Source organism: Thalassophryne amazonica, chromosome 8 (genome assembly GCF_902500255.1).
Source record: "Thalassophryne amazonica chromosome 8, fThaAma1.1, whole genome shotgun sequence".
Taxonomy (NCBI): Eukaryota; Metazoa; Chordata; class Actinopteri; order Batrachoidiformes; family Batrachoididae; genus Thalassophryne; species Thalassophryne amazonica.
Window position 1 is genome coordinate 116,330,658 of NC_047110.1, and position 12,892 is coordinate 116,343,549.

A 12,892-nucleotide genomic window follows, 5' to 3' on the forward strand; every position below is an offset into this window, starting at 1 on the left:
TTTCATGTGTGAGGTTAAACAACCACGTTTGTTTCCTTTTCCTCTTTTTTTTTTTTTCTTTCTTCTGGTTACAAAAATAAAATGCACTTTTTAAACGTGGTTACAACTTTATAACACTGTACATAATTGTTACATGCCCTTCCCCAATTCGTCCAACAGGCGTCACTGTTGTTCCATGGACTGGAAGGGACTGGGTTTTCACAAAATGTGAACTCTGTCAATTTGGGGTCGATTTTGACCAGAAAAACTAGACTGTGATCAACAAGTTGATGGCAATTCTTCAGTGAGATGTACTCACTGGAATCTTGTTGTAAAGACATATTTCTAGGACTTTTGGGGGCAGATATGTCTTTCTGTGGTCTGTTTTTTTTTTTTTTTTTATGAGAGAGGAGCTGGCAACATCTGGTTTGGGATCTTGATCAGGGATTCACACTCTTGTGAGGAATGCACTTTAGAGAATCTTAAATCCTGGAAAGGGTGGGGGTTTATGACACCGAGCCATCCTCTGTTGGCTCGGAGGGTCTCCCTTTGACACCTGGAGATATACCAGGCCTTGCTGTGTTGAATTTCTTCTTTTGAAGAAATTTCATGACCTCTGCTTGATGCAAACTTAGGATGTTGAATGTTGGTACAGCTTTCCGCTACATTCCCCCACTCGATTCGACTTTGGGTTTCCAACATTGAATCGCCAAGATGAGGAAGGCTGTGAAGGTTGGTGGGTGATGTCTTCCACTGGCAGGGAGGCTGTGTAGGGTTAGTGTCAGACTAGCAGAGTGGCTTAGGGTGACTACTACATAACTAAATTGGTCCGACTATGGTACCACATCATACATTTGTCTATTTATTTACACTATTCGCAGCAGGTTTCTCTAATCCAAATTCAGTACCTCGGATGTCTGGTCAGGTTCGATTTCTCGGTTTAAATTCGGGTTAGCTTCGATGTCTTCGGACAGTTCAGCCGCACGTCTTTTTCTTCTGGCTAGCTTGGCAAGGGCTCAAGTACATCTGGTTATACCATCTTGATGGGTATTGGCGTATCTGCGCGCCCACAGAGCTAAGCCGAGGGTATTTAAGTAACCGACGACTGTGGCTACGAACAGCACGGTGTCAGGAGTAGACCAAGCTTTTGATAGGGCTTGGTATGGACTGAGATCTTGATTTCGAATCTCTTTCAAAACTTTATCTATCGGGGCCACGTCGATGACTTGAGAGCCCTCATACTGGATTTTCTCCAGTGTTTGTTGGTCCCGTTCGATAGCACTTTGGTTATAAAAATTGGACACTTCAATAGCTCCTTCATATTGGTCAGAATGCAGGTGATAGAAGGATACCTCACCAATGCGGAGCAGGGCGCTTTCGGGTACTGTGACCCACAAAGTCTTTCGAGGGAGTTCGATACGAGTTGATGTGTCATTATGGTCGTACACTAGTAAGGCTGATTTTTCAGGGGTGTTGACTAGCCAGCGTTGTCCTACTATCTCTGCCTGAGTGTCCGTGACCTGGCGGAATGGCGTGATGTTCTTTGGACAGCGATTTGCCCCGGTAAGTGTTTTGAGGCCGCAGATGCCGACGGTGTTGTCCCGAATGAAGGGTTTGCTGGGACACAGATAATGGATATCCTTAGTGACGGTACACATTTTGAGATTCGGCATTAAGTATAGCTCAGGCTTAGCGTCATTGAAAGCCACCACAGGTGGTGTGTGGATTTTGAGGTGATTGTCTCCTTGCCAGAGACCTACGTTCATGACACTTTTGAGTCTGTAGATGTTTTCGGTAGTGACACTAGGCAAGTTAATTAGAAACGCCATTTCCAGATCCTCTGGATCTACATAGATTGGAATTTAACTTCCCAAAATGTAGGCGAGGTGAGCTTGTAGTGGCATGACTATGCTATGGGTTGCGGACTCTAGAAGTTGGTGGACCAGGGTTAAAGTAACAATGTAGGGTGGAATCCTATCGACGGCGAGGCTGCCAATTGAAGATCTGACGCCCCTGGTCATGTCCACCATGAGCATACTCAACATCTGTGTGTGTGCGTAGTCTTCCTGCAACACTGACGTTAATTGGTCAAGTACGGCCACGGTCTTTTTGAGCACATTGGTATTACCACGGATTACCACGGTGTCTCGTACGGTTTGTCCGATGGTCTCAAGACCTTCTCTCTGTACGTTAAGCTGAGCCTGTATTTAAGGGATTACCTCTTGAAGCTCACTAATGTGTCTCTTTACTGCTGTCATTGGCACGGTGTTAACTGCTGATCAGCCAAAACTGAAGAGGGATCCTACAGCTGAGGCTGCCATTAGCAGCCCTCCAATGAACCTCTTCTCTCTTTTGTTGAGTCCACTCAGTTCTGCTTGTGTTACTGTGAACTTCTCCATCTGGCGTAGCATGTGGACTATGTCTGCCTCAGCATGCTTCAGGACATACTTGGTCCACCGGCTACCTGTCCAGGAGACCAGGTTTACTGAAGTGCTGGCGAAGTTGGCCCTGTACACTTCTGTGGGGTCGATCCTGACGAACACTCTCTGCATGTGCAAGCGGCAATTTGTTATCAGTAAGCCGGGCTGGTCCTTCAGGACGATGCCCGATTCTGGTCCAAGTTCAACCACGTCTGAGGAAGTGTCGGCGACGATTGCACCGAGGAACAGCAGGGTCACGAGCCAGGTCATCCTGGCAGACACAACAAACATGGTCAGAAATTTGTCTTAAAATGGTTAGATATTTTCTTTTTCTTTTCTGGGGTATAGCACAGAGTTTACATTATCTGAACTGATTCTCAATTAGAGCGTTAGGCTGTCACCTCTTGTTAAGGACGGAGCTTTTGAGGTTACGTGGTGGCTCACCCACACTATGGTGGTGCTGGTGAGATCACCTTAGTATTGTTTGTCCTGTTGAAAGGTAAAATTATTCTCTTAATTTGTCTTGATCGGTGTAACTCAAATGTTTGGGACGAGGCAGGTGTCAATATTCCTTCTTTGCGTCCTCTCGACCTAATGAGTGGTTTTAAGTTCTCTCAGCGACTGTGGCGTCCCTGCGAGTCCCATGGGGGTTTTGTGAGGCTTAATTTGGTTGTGGTGTACCCACTTGAAAACTGGTTCTCTTTGACCCTTGCTGACCTTGATTTGGTATACGACGGCAGAGAGTTTGTCAGTCACCAAATACAGTCCGGTCCAACGGGGTAGCAACTTGCGAGTCAACCTGGCTGATTTCTGGACAGGTTGTCTGAATGAGTAGTACCACACCTTTCCCCCACTTGTATCTCATGGTGGGATGCCTTCTGGTCATAATGAATTTTTGACCTTCTGTACAACTGTTTTTGAGCAAAGGAGAAGGTGGCTTTCAGATGTTTAGTCAGGTCAGTCGTGTATTATTGAGCCGTGTACACTGTCGCAATGTTTGCCTCCCCTGGCTGGTACAGCAGGTGAAGGGGGAGCGTCATCTGACGGCCTGTCATCATTTGAAAAGGGGAGAACCCCGTTGATTCGTGAGGGGTTGCCCGGATGGCCATGAGGACCAAGGGAAGTTTCACATCCCAGTCTCTGTGGTTGTCTGCCATGTACTTGCACAGGATGGTCACCACAGTTCGGTTGGCCCTTTCCACCTGTTCTGGTGACTGAGGGTGGTGGCTGATGTGGAAGTAGGCCTTTACCCCCAGCACTTACCAGAGTTGTTGCATGACTTCACTGGTGAAGTGGGTGCCTCTATCCGAGTTTATGTGGATAGGTAGTCCAAATCGTGAAAAGATGTGATTCATCAACAAACAGGCTGTCGTCAAGGCTGTATTGTTCAGAGCCGGTAGACATTCCAGCCATTTGGAGAAGTCACATGTGACAGTGAGGAAATATTTGTATCCTTTTGCAGACTTCGTGAGGGGTCCTACTCAGTCTATTTGTAGATCTGACCAAGGGAAGGAAATACCTCTTTTCTGTAAGGGAGCTCTGTGAATTGGGTTCACAGGTTGAAATTGGCAACAGACCAAGCAGCCTTTGATGTAATTGCTCACATCCTTCTGCATTTTTGGCCAATATGCCACCTGTCGTATCGCATTGGATGTTGCTTTCGTTCCTTTGTGACCTGCGCATGCTGAATCATACCCGTGCATCAACATCACCCCCCGGTGGTTACGAGGAACCACTAACGCAGGTGAAGAGAGATCCTCAGAAGCATAGAACAAGATGCCACGGAGCACATGTAGGTTATCTTGGGCGTGGTACAGCTGTTTCAAGTCAGGGACGGAAGCAAAGTCATCCTCAGTGAGTGGGTGAACTTGAGGATAGGTGAGGTGTAGGACCATTTTATTTATGGCTGGGTCCAGAGCCTGGAGTGAAGCCAGGTCGGAGTCAGAGAAAGCTGGAGCGACAGAGGCTGTTGTGGGGACGGGGGCTGTGGCAGGGTCTGCGGCAGCAGTCCTGGCACGAGTCACCATGGACACAACATGGGTGGGTGGTGCAAAAGCTCCTCATCGAATGCCCACGGCGTGCCGTCCAGAGCGCCTTGCTTGGCTAGTGTGTCAACCAAGTCATTAAGTTCTTTGTCTTGGCCTGATGTGTAGGAGTGATCTCTGACCTTTTTCCAGTATATCTGGAGGTCGTGCGTCATTATGAGGTGGTCACAAGCCGCAAACAGTTCTTTGTGTTTGACCGATGAAATGTTGGAGGTCACGAAACCATTGCGTTTCCAGTCAGGTAGGTGGCACAAAAAGCTAAGGTGTGCATAGTTCGAGTCTGTGCATAGCACAAATGTTCTGACATTTTGCGCCACAGCTAACTGGCATGTTATGAATATGCCAGCAGTTTCTGCATACAGAGAGGACTGTGGTCCCAGTTCAAACTTTTGTGCCTCATATGGTGTGTTGTCAATCCATGCGACCCCCACTCCTGCCAGGGCGACTGTCATGGTGAAATCAGCAGCCATCCACATACGCAGTGATCATGCCTCGGCAGACATTGTGGTTGAAGTACTGGTGATTAGGGGAGTCGGGTGGTGACACGTCTTCGTTCAACGGGGTTGCAGCCGCTGTGTCTTTGGTGCAGCACTGGCAAGCAGCTAACCCTGTGCCTTGGAGAGTTTTGTGGCCTTGTGTGTACCGCACCTCCATGTTGAAACTTTGCAGTGCCATCAACCAAGCGGCAACTCATGAGTTTGTTACTACACCTTCTCACAGTCTTTGACTGTTAAGGAATGTCACTGGTTTCTACAATGACTTTTTGTCCACCCAGATAGTTGGCGAAATGTTTCACGGCCCAGACTGTTGCTAGTAGGGCTTTTCTGCAGTCACTGAATTTAAGTTCCGGCGGTTGTAGTGTTTTGCTCGCATATGCAACCGCTCGCCTATCTCTGTCGTACATCTGGTACAGTCCTGTGCTTAGGCATTGATTGGAGAATCCCACCTCTAGGTGGAATTCTTTGCTACAATCAGGGTATGCTAGGCATGGGGCTGAGCAGAGTTTGTCTTTTAAAGCCTGCATGGCCTGTTCTGGGGGTTCACCCCATAGGAACGGCATATCATTTTTGAGCAAATCTGTCAGTCGTTTCGCCAAATCTGCATAGTTTTCAATGAATTGGCGGGAGTAGTTGCACACTCCCAGAAAGCTGCACAGTTCTGTTAGGTTTGTAGGTGTTTTGATGTTGGTGATGCCTTGGATTCCTCCAACTTGTGGTTGCACTCTGTCTGGCCCGACAAGGAGGCCCATGTAGTTGACCTTGGTCCGACACCATTGACACTTTGAGAGTGAGATTTTTGCACCAGCAGTCGTGAGTTGGCCCAGAATGTGGTCTGTCTCCTCCAAATGTGTGTCTAATGTGGGGTTTGTCATTCGGATGTTTTCAACATAGATAAGGGTGCCTCGCTCGTTAGCATCAGGGCATGCCTTATTCAAGAAAATGTTGAATTCTGCAGGTGAGTTGGCATAGCCAAATGGGCACCTGGTGAAAGTGTACTGGCGGTTGGCGAAGGTGAATGACAGTTTGTGTTGATCGTCTTCATGGACAGGGATTGTCCAGAATCCGGAGGCCACGTCAAGTGTGGAAAAGTATCTTGCGTCTTTTACCTTGGGAAGTTCCAGCTCTAACGAGTCATCGGCCATCGAGATAGCGACACCTGTTGGTTGAGCTTGCGGTAATCGATGGTAAGTCTCCATTTACTGTTTGGTTTGATTACCGGACATACAGGGGCTGAATAGGTGCTGTTGCATGGTCTTATGATCCCTTTTCCCATTAGGTCATCTTTGATTTTCTGTACAGGTTCATATGATGCCAAAGGAATTTTGTACTGTCGCACTAAGGTGGGTGGTGCGTTTGGAGGAGTTGGGATACGCACAGAGTGGATGTGTGTGAATCCACAATCCAATGAATCATTGGCAGAGGACGCTCAGTATTTATAGAGTAGATCTCTCAGACGTCCTCGCTCCTTATCATTCTTTAAAGCATCTGCTGCTGCTAAGACTTGTTCTACGTGAGATGCAAACTCAGAATCAGAACCTTGGTTAAGGTTTAGAGCTGGTATAGTGTCATCTCCAGCATTTGTTTTGTTCTGAGAGTCGACCGTGGGGACCGTAAGGGCCTGGAGGACCATGTGGTCAGGGTCCTCAAGGTCTATTCTGCTAACAGTGTCTTCCTCAGAGATGATCACTGGAAATACAGTGATCGCTCCTGAGGGTTTGGAAAAGGCAACCCCCGGTTGTGGACAGGGAAGAAGTGATGGAGGGACTTGGCCAAGAACTGGAATGTTCAGCTCAAAGTCCTGAAATTCAGTGATGATTAACCAACCCAGTGGGGTGGCCTTGGGAATGAGGATGTCTTCGCCAGTGTCTTTATGCACCACCAAGCGAGTTGTCTGACTTCTTAGTCTCAGAAGTGCGGTAGCTTTGAGAGACAGTCCCAGTTTGGTGAAAAGCTGGGATGGCTGGAAGACCACCTGTGAGTGCTGGAGCCGTTGTCCTGGGCCAATCATGAGGTGGAGTGGTGCATTTTTCAGATTGGCAGGTATTGTGATGTGACCATCACTCACTACCTGGCATGCGTCAGGGATCAATTGCCCAGACTTTAGATACTCCGGATCGGAGTAAGCAGGGTCGTTGTGTGCTCTGGTCAGAGGCCAGAGGACCTGATTGATTCTGCCAACCTGTACCTCCAATCAGACAAGGAGGTCTCCTCCTATGTAGACACAGCATGGTAAGTTTGGAACGACTAAGAATGAGTGGCTCAATTCTCGGCGGTTCCAGCATGTTCTGAGCGTGCAGATTCCAGTTGCCTTGAGTATGGTCTGGTGCAGAGGGTCCTTTGGAAAACAGAAAGATTTTTCCACATATAAAATGTCTGGATTGGATTCGCTCAAGGAGTCAACCAAACTTTGACTAATAGCTGATCTTTCGGCCCAAAGAGCCAGAGCTACATCAGCAGTGTGTGTGTTTTCCAAATGGAGACCATCTACTACCAGAGGGCAGTACTCTCTCGCATTAGTTAACTCTGACAGCTTACTGAGGAAAGTGTCCTTCTCGGCCAGCAATGCATTTGGGGGCCATGAAGTGTTCCACAGGTCTACAGTTGACGGGATGTTCGCTGTAAGCATGTCGCATGGGGGTTCTATATCATCTAGGATCAAAGTAATAGCATAACATTGGGGCTCTGCTGGTTGGGTCACCTCAGGTGGGAGAGGGTGACAGACCTATGCCCATAGTTTTAACCATTTGAAATCAATGAGGGGTTCAAATCGGTTGAGAAAGTCTTTCCCTATGAGGAAGGGAATGGTATCGAGTGCTGATATATACACAGGGTGTTCCAGACTCATGGGGCTGACAGTGATGTTGACCAGAGCCATTGAGGACAAAGTTGCAGGGTTGTTCTTGTAGGGCTGGCTCTCCAACGAACGTGGCGATAGTTTGAGGTTTCTGTTGGCCTGCCGTGCTGCTACCTGCAGTTGTTTAAACAGTGAGGTAGACATCAAGGTGACATTGACAGCAGTATCCAGAAGAGCCTCATGTCTGAGGGAGTTTTCCAGGATTAGGGACAAATAAAATTTCTTTGCAATCCCCTTCTCAGAGAGATTGCCCAAGAATTTCCATACAGGTGGTTGTCCAGGTATAACGGATGCTGGATCAGACTGTGACCTCTTGTCCTGATCGACCTGGACTACCAAGATGGCGCTGGGAGGATCAGACTTGGTCTCTCTTGGTTCTTGGTCCCAATCTGAAAAGTACGGTGTCTCAGGACTTGGGTCCTGGGATGGTGCTGCTAGCGGGTTGTCTACACTCCGGTATAGGGCTTCCTCAGACGCCTTTGGCGGAGTTTGTGAAGACACCGGATTGGTAGTTGGAGCTATGTGGTTTACACACAGCCCATTAGCTTTCTTTTTGACCTTTTCGTCCTCAAACTCCTTGAGGAGGCCTTTCATGATCTCACAGATTTCTTGGTAGAGGCTTGAGTCCACATGCTTACTTGAGTGCTTGGACCGGTCTCTTTCTCGGGAGTCTCGGTTCCAAGTACTCTTAGTGTTGCGTCCAGGTGGTCCCTGATGTGGGTGTCTGGAACCCTGCCATCCTTGGGATCAGCCACCTCGGTACTCACGTCTGTCATCAGGGTGATCTTCCCATGTGGTGGGCTTCTCCCACTGTCAGGGTTTAAATTTATTACCCTGATTTTCACGCGTTTCGGAGCCCTCTCTGGTTCCGAAGTCACTTTGGTTTTGTGGGGACCACTGCGGTTTTGCTCATGGTCCACCTTGATCCTTTGGTCGGCCTCTGACAGATGTGTCGAGGGGAGGTAGTGGCAGAGCCTGAATGGGGTTTAAATGACCCCCCGGAGTTGCCTTCAAGCTCAAGGATAGGCCTAGGTGCTTCAACGCTGAGGATCATTTTGTCCTCAGGTTTTACCCTCTCTCTTCATTTGTTTGGTGAAACCTTTCATAGCAAGGTCACGCAGGTACTGTATGGGAGCCTCATGGGGATCTCCCAGGAGTCCCAGATGATGACTCGTGGTAGGGTGGAGGTTCTCAAGGAACAAGGTTTTAAAATTATGGTCTTCTTCCATACCTGGTTCATTTCAGGTGCTGAAATAGGTACAGAGAAGCCTGTTATAATATTGCTGGGGTGGTTTGCGCCTGTCTTGTTTGACGGCCGTAGCGGCGGCTAGGCCTGTCCGAATGGAATGATCTGAATATTCTTTTTCTAATGCTAAGCTAAGTTTAGCAAAGTCTTGTTGTACCTCCACAGGTTGACGCTCAACGAACCGGCTAACCTTGCGGCTGGAAGTCCGCTTGATGAGGTATATATAATGTTCACCGGTAGCATGAGTGAAATCCCTGAGGTAATAGCGTATGTCATTTAAATATGCATGTGTCAGGGGAGACTCCTGGAGTTGGCTCAGAACGGTTAATAAGCCACGCAATCTTGTCCAGTTCTCTGTCATTAAGGACTGTGGTGGGACGCATATGAGTGGGAAGGAAAGACGGTGTCTCTCGATACCCATAAGGAGGTTGGAGCTCCTGAGGATGCGACGTGGATCCTGACAGAGGTTCAGGGCGCAACTCCTTGCGGTCTGTGGTGGCTAACGTTTGTGTTCCGTTTTCCCACATGACTCTTTGTTCAGGTTCTCCCGGTGGTTGGGAGTTTAATTGGAGTTCATGCTTTAATGATTGCACTTCAGCACTGAGGCGCTCATTTTGTTCTTGAGTATCGGCTAAAAGAGTTTGTCTATCTTTCAGACGTCTCGGCACCTCACACTTCTTCAGCTTTTCAGACTCCAAAATGTCTTCATGCTTTCCAGCATGACTCTTCAATGTTTTAAGCTCAACATACGCCTGTTGGAGTAAATCATGAGCTCCTGATTCAGTGGGCTGATCTGGGGAAGCCTCCAGGTCTTCCAATTTTTCCTCAGCAAGGGTCAAAGACTGTTATTTTTCTTTTAATTGCTGTTTTGGGAGTTTATTCTCCTTGCGCAATTCTGCGTTTTGTTCTGTTTGCCTTTTTAGAGAAAGAACTGATTTCTCCATGAGTGATTCTGTGTGTCTGAGCTTCAGGGCTGTGGCAATGGCTAACTTGCCAAGCACTGTAGCTAGATTTTTCTTTTCCACAGTTGCCGTTAATGTCTGACTGATGAGTTCAGACATTTCAGCAACTACGCCTTCGCGGGTGGCTTGTTGCAAGTTGTGCAAGTAGTTAGGCAATATTTCGGCAGTTAGGTCGGATCATACTTCTTCTAAAAGCTCACCTGAGTCGCTACGACCTTGGCTTTCCAGGTCGGTAGAAGCGCTTGTTTTGTTGTCACTGGGCGTGGCCATGTTGTCTTTCTGGGGTGGCGGTTAGACAGCGTCCACCAGAAACAAAACAATAAAGAATCAACAACAAAATAATAAGATGAGCGATAATAAAAGTATTTACAGATGATCCAGCTGCAGACTTACACTATGGCATCAAAATGTACAAAGTGTTCATTAATGTGCATTGTCCTCATCAAATAAACAATAAATAAATAAAAGTGTCAACTGCATTAGTGAGTTAACTGCAGGTGAAACCAGCAGTGGAGAATTCACACGAATGCAAAAAGAAAATTTTGAAAGAAGTTATTTGTAGTATTGTGTACACACAAGTAGAAACTTTCCTTTGTTTTAGTTATTGTGATGTAACACCAATATTCTTTGTTTAGAATTGCTATGGGTTACACTTTAGTAAAGCTTTAGCACTTTCACTTTAAAAAGAAATCACTCCTGAATGAGATGTTCTTTTAATGAGGTAGGAGAGTTATCAAATTTTTTATTGAATGATTTCCTGATTAAATAGGATTGAAACTATAAAGTTCATTCTCTAGTTGTGAAAACAACAAGATTAAATGTGTGTACACTTGATTAATTTCAAAACAGTAGAATAAATGAGTAATATTTCCAGTTACCCTTACCAAAAAACAGTACTTATAAGTATATAAAAATTAAAGTAGAAGTATACTTGAAATATACTTGCATATACTACTTTTTGGTAAGGGTAGAATTGGAGAAGTGACTTAAGAGTTTAAAGAGATTATTATGCAAGATAAAACTTGATAATAAATGTTTCAGTTAATAGTTATTCTATTAAGTGGTAGAGAACAGTCAAAAGTCGCTGGAAATTATTTGCATGCAATACAGGCTAGCTACCAGCAGTCGGCAGGCTATCCGGTTACTGTAGCATGCTATTAGGTTGTTAGCAGAAGCTAGGCTAACTGGTTAGGCGCTTTAGCTGAGGTGATTAGCACCTGGGTTAATTCAATTGTCAGAGCCTTTGTGGTTGAAAGCAGCTAACAGCCTGTTAGCACACTATCGCCTCTGGCTTTCTGATGGCTGATTAGTATTAAATCTGGATTAAGGGCTGTTAGCACAGCTGTTGGAGCTAGCGCGTGTTAGCGCTATATTAGCAGCCTAGTACTGTCGAGCGTAGCACCAACAGCTGAGACCGATTGAACGAAATTACATGGAATGATTAACATGCAGGTTTCATGCAGTTAGTGACCGTTAGAAGCAGCTTGGTTCATCAAGTAATGCTTAATGAAACAAATTATAATGATTTTCAACACAGCTTGTGACTGCTAAGCAGCTCGGAGCGGGAGCTCCAAGATGGCAGCTGTTTCTGTCGAGCGTGACATAGCGCAGGTTGATGTCGGCGCGTCAAGCTGATGATCGCATCGTGACGTAAATTGCACACATAGGGGGTATGAAGCAGGCAAGGCCTCCTCTTCAAACTTCATTCAAAAACAATAAATTCTTAAAAACAACGTGCTTGCTTTCTCACAAAATGGCAGACACGGCGGTCCTTTGAACAATACAGCACCTTAAAACACACAAGATGGTGGACACGGGGGTTCCCCCTCCCTTTTCTCTCAAACAGCTTTGATCAGGACGTCTCCTGGTCATAAAACCTCACTGGCAATCCTTTTCTGGAATATAGGCTCAGTGTCACATCAGAATCTCAGCTCACGCAAATCGTGGCTGGACAATCAAAGCACAGCGTGCTGACTGACTCACAAAGTTTGCGACTGGTTAAGTAGCTAATTTACCCAGATCCCTTGGAGTCATGAATACAGTGATTACAAAAGTTTGTAATCTCGCAAATTTCGAATCTATTCTATTAATATTCTATCCATTAAATGGTTTAAAGACACTAAAACAAACTTAAGTCTTAGTATTTAATGAGCTCGGGGGTCTCGATGGGGTGCATTGTGAATCCTGAGAGTATCAGCAGAAGTAGCGTTAAGTTGCTGCATCCCAACAAATAGAAATCAAAGTCCAGAAGAAGATGAGATGTTATTTGAAGCATCAGATGAAATGTGAGTTTCAGGAAACGGTGTGTTTGTCTTCTGATCTTCAGCTGGATCCTGGTCAGCAGTACCAGTACACTCCTCCCACCCAGCTCCCCATACTCCCCCCCTACGAGCAGGCCTGTCATCTCCGCAGAAACAACCTCCTATCCAGAGAGGATGCACTGCCCGCCGCAGCCAACTGCAACCCAGAGAACCCAGAACCACTGGACCCATCCAACAACCGCAACCCAGAGAACCTGGAACCACTGGACCCATCCAACAACCACGCCCCAGAGAACCTGGAACCAATTGGCCAGTCCACGTGATCTACACCTACATCTATCCTCAGTAACTGCCGGTGGGCATCACACTGAGCACCTAAAGTGATGGTGATGGACCAGTTCTTCTGACTGACTGTCTTTCATGAATTATTTTAGAAATACTTTCATTATTTTAACTTCATGCAATTTCTTAAAATTTTAAATAAACATTTAATATCCACTTGTGAAATTTGATATATTCTTACTATGAATCCAGAAATTTAGAAAGTGCTGCCATCTAACATTTCAGGTGTGGCACAAAACAGTTCAAAAATTAAGAAAATTTCTCTGAATTAAAAGGGGCGGGG

General features: G+C 46.3%; 1 protein-coding gene across 3 annotated transcripts in view; it reads left to right on the forward strand.

The window, feature by feature from the left end:
* Positions 1-12,619, forward strand: part of ftsj1 (FtsJ RNA 2'-O-methyltransferase 1) — a 70,912-nt gene extending 58,293 nt beyond the window's left edge. For 2 of the 3 annotated variants that reach the window (XM_034177354.1, XM_034177355.1), the window contains exon 11: positions 12,333-12,619. In XM_034177354.1, the coding sequence (XP_034033245.1) occupies positions 12,333-12,590 (258 nt within the window). In that variant the 3' untranslated portion in view covers positions 12,591-12,619. The remainder of the gene's footprint in view (positions 1-12,332) is intronic. The other variant, XM_034177353.1, reaches the window with a different exon arrangement.
* The last annotated feature ends 273 nt before the right edge of the window (positions 12,620-12,892 follow it).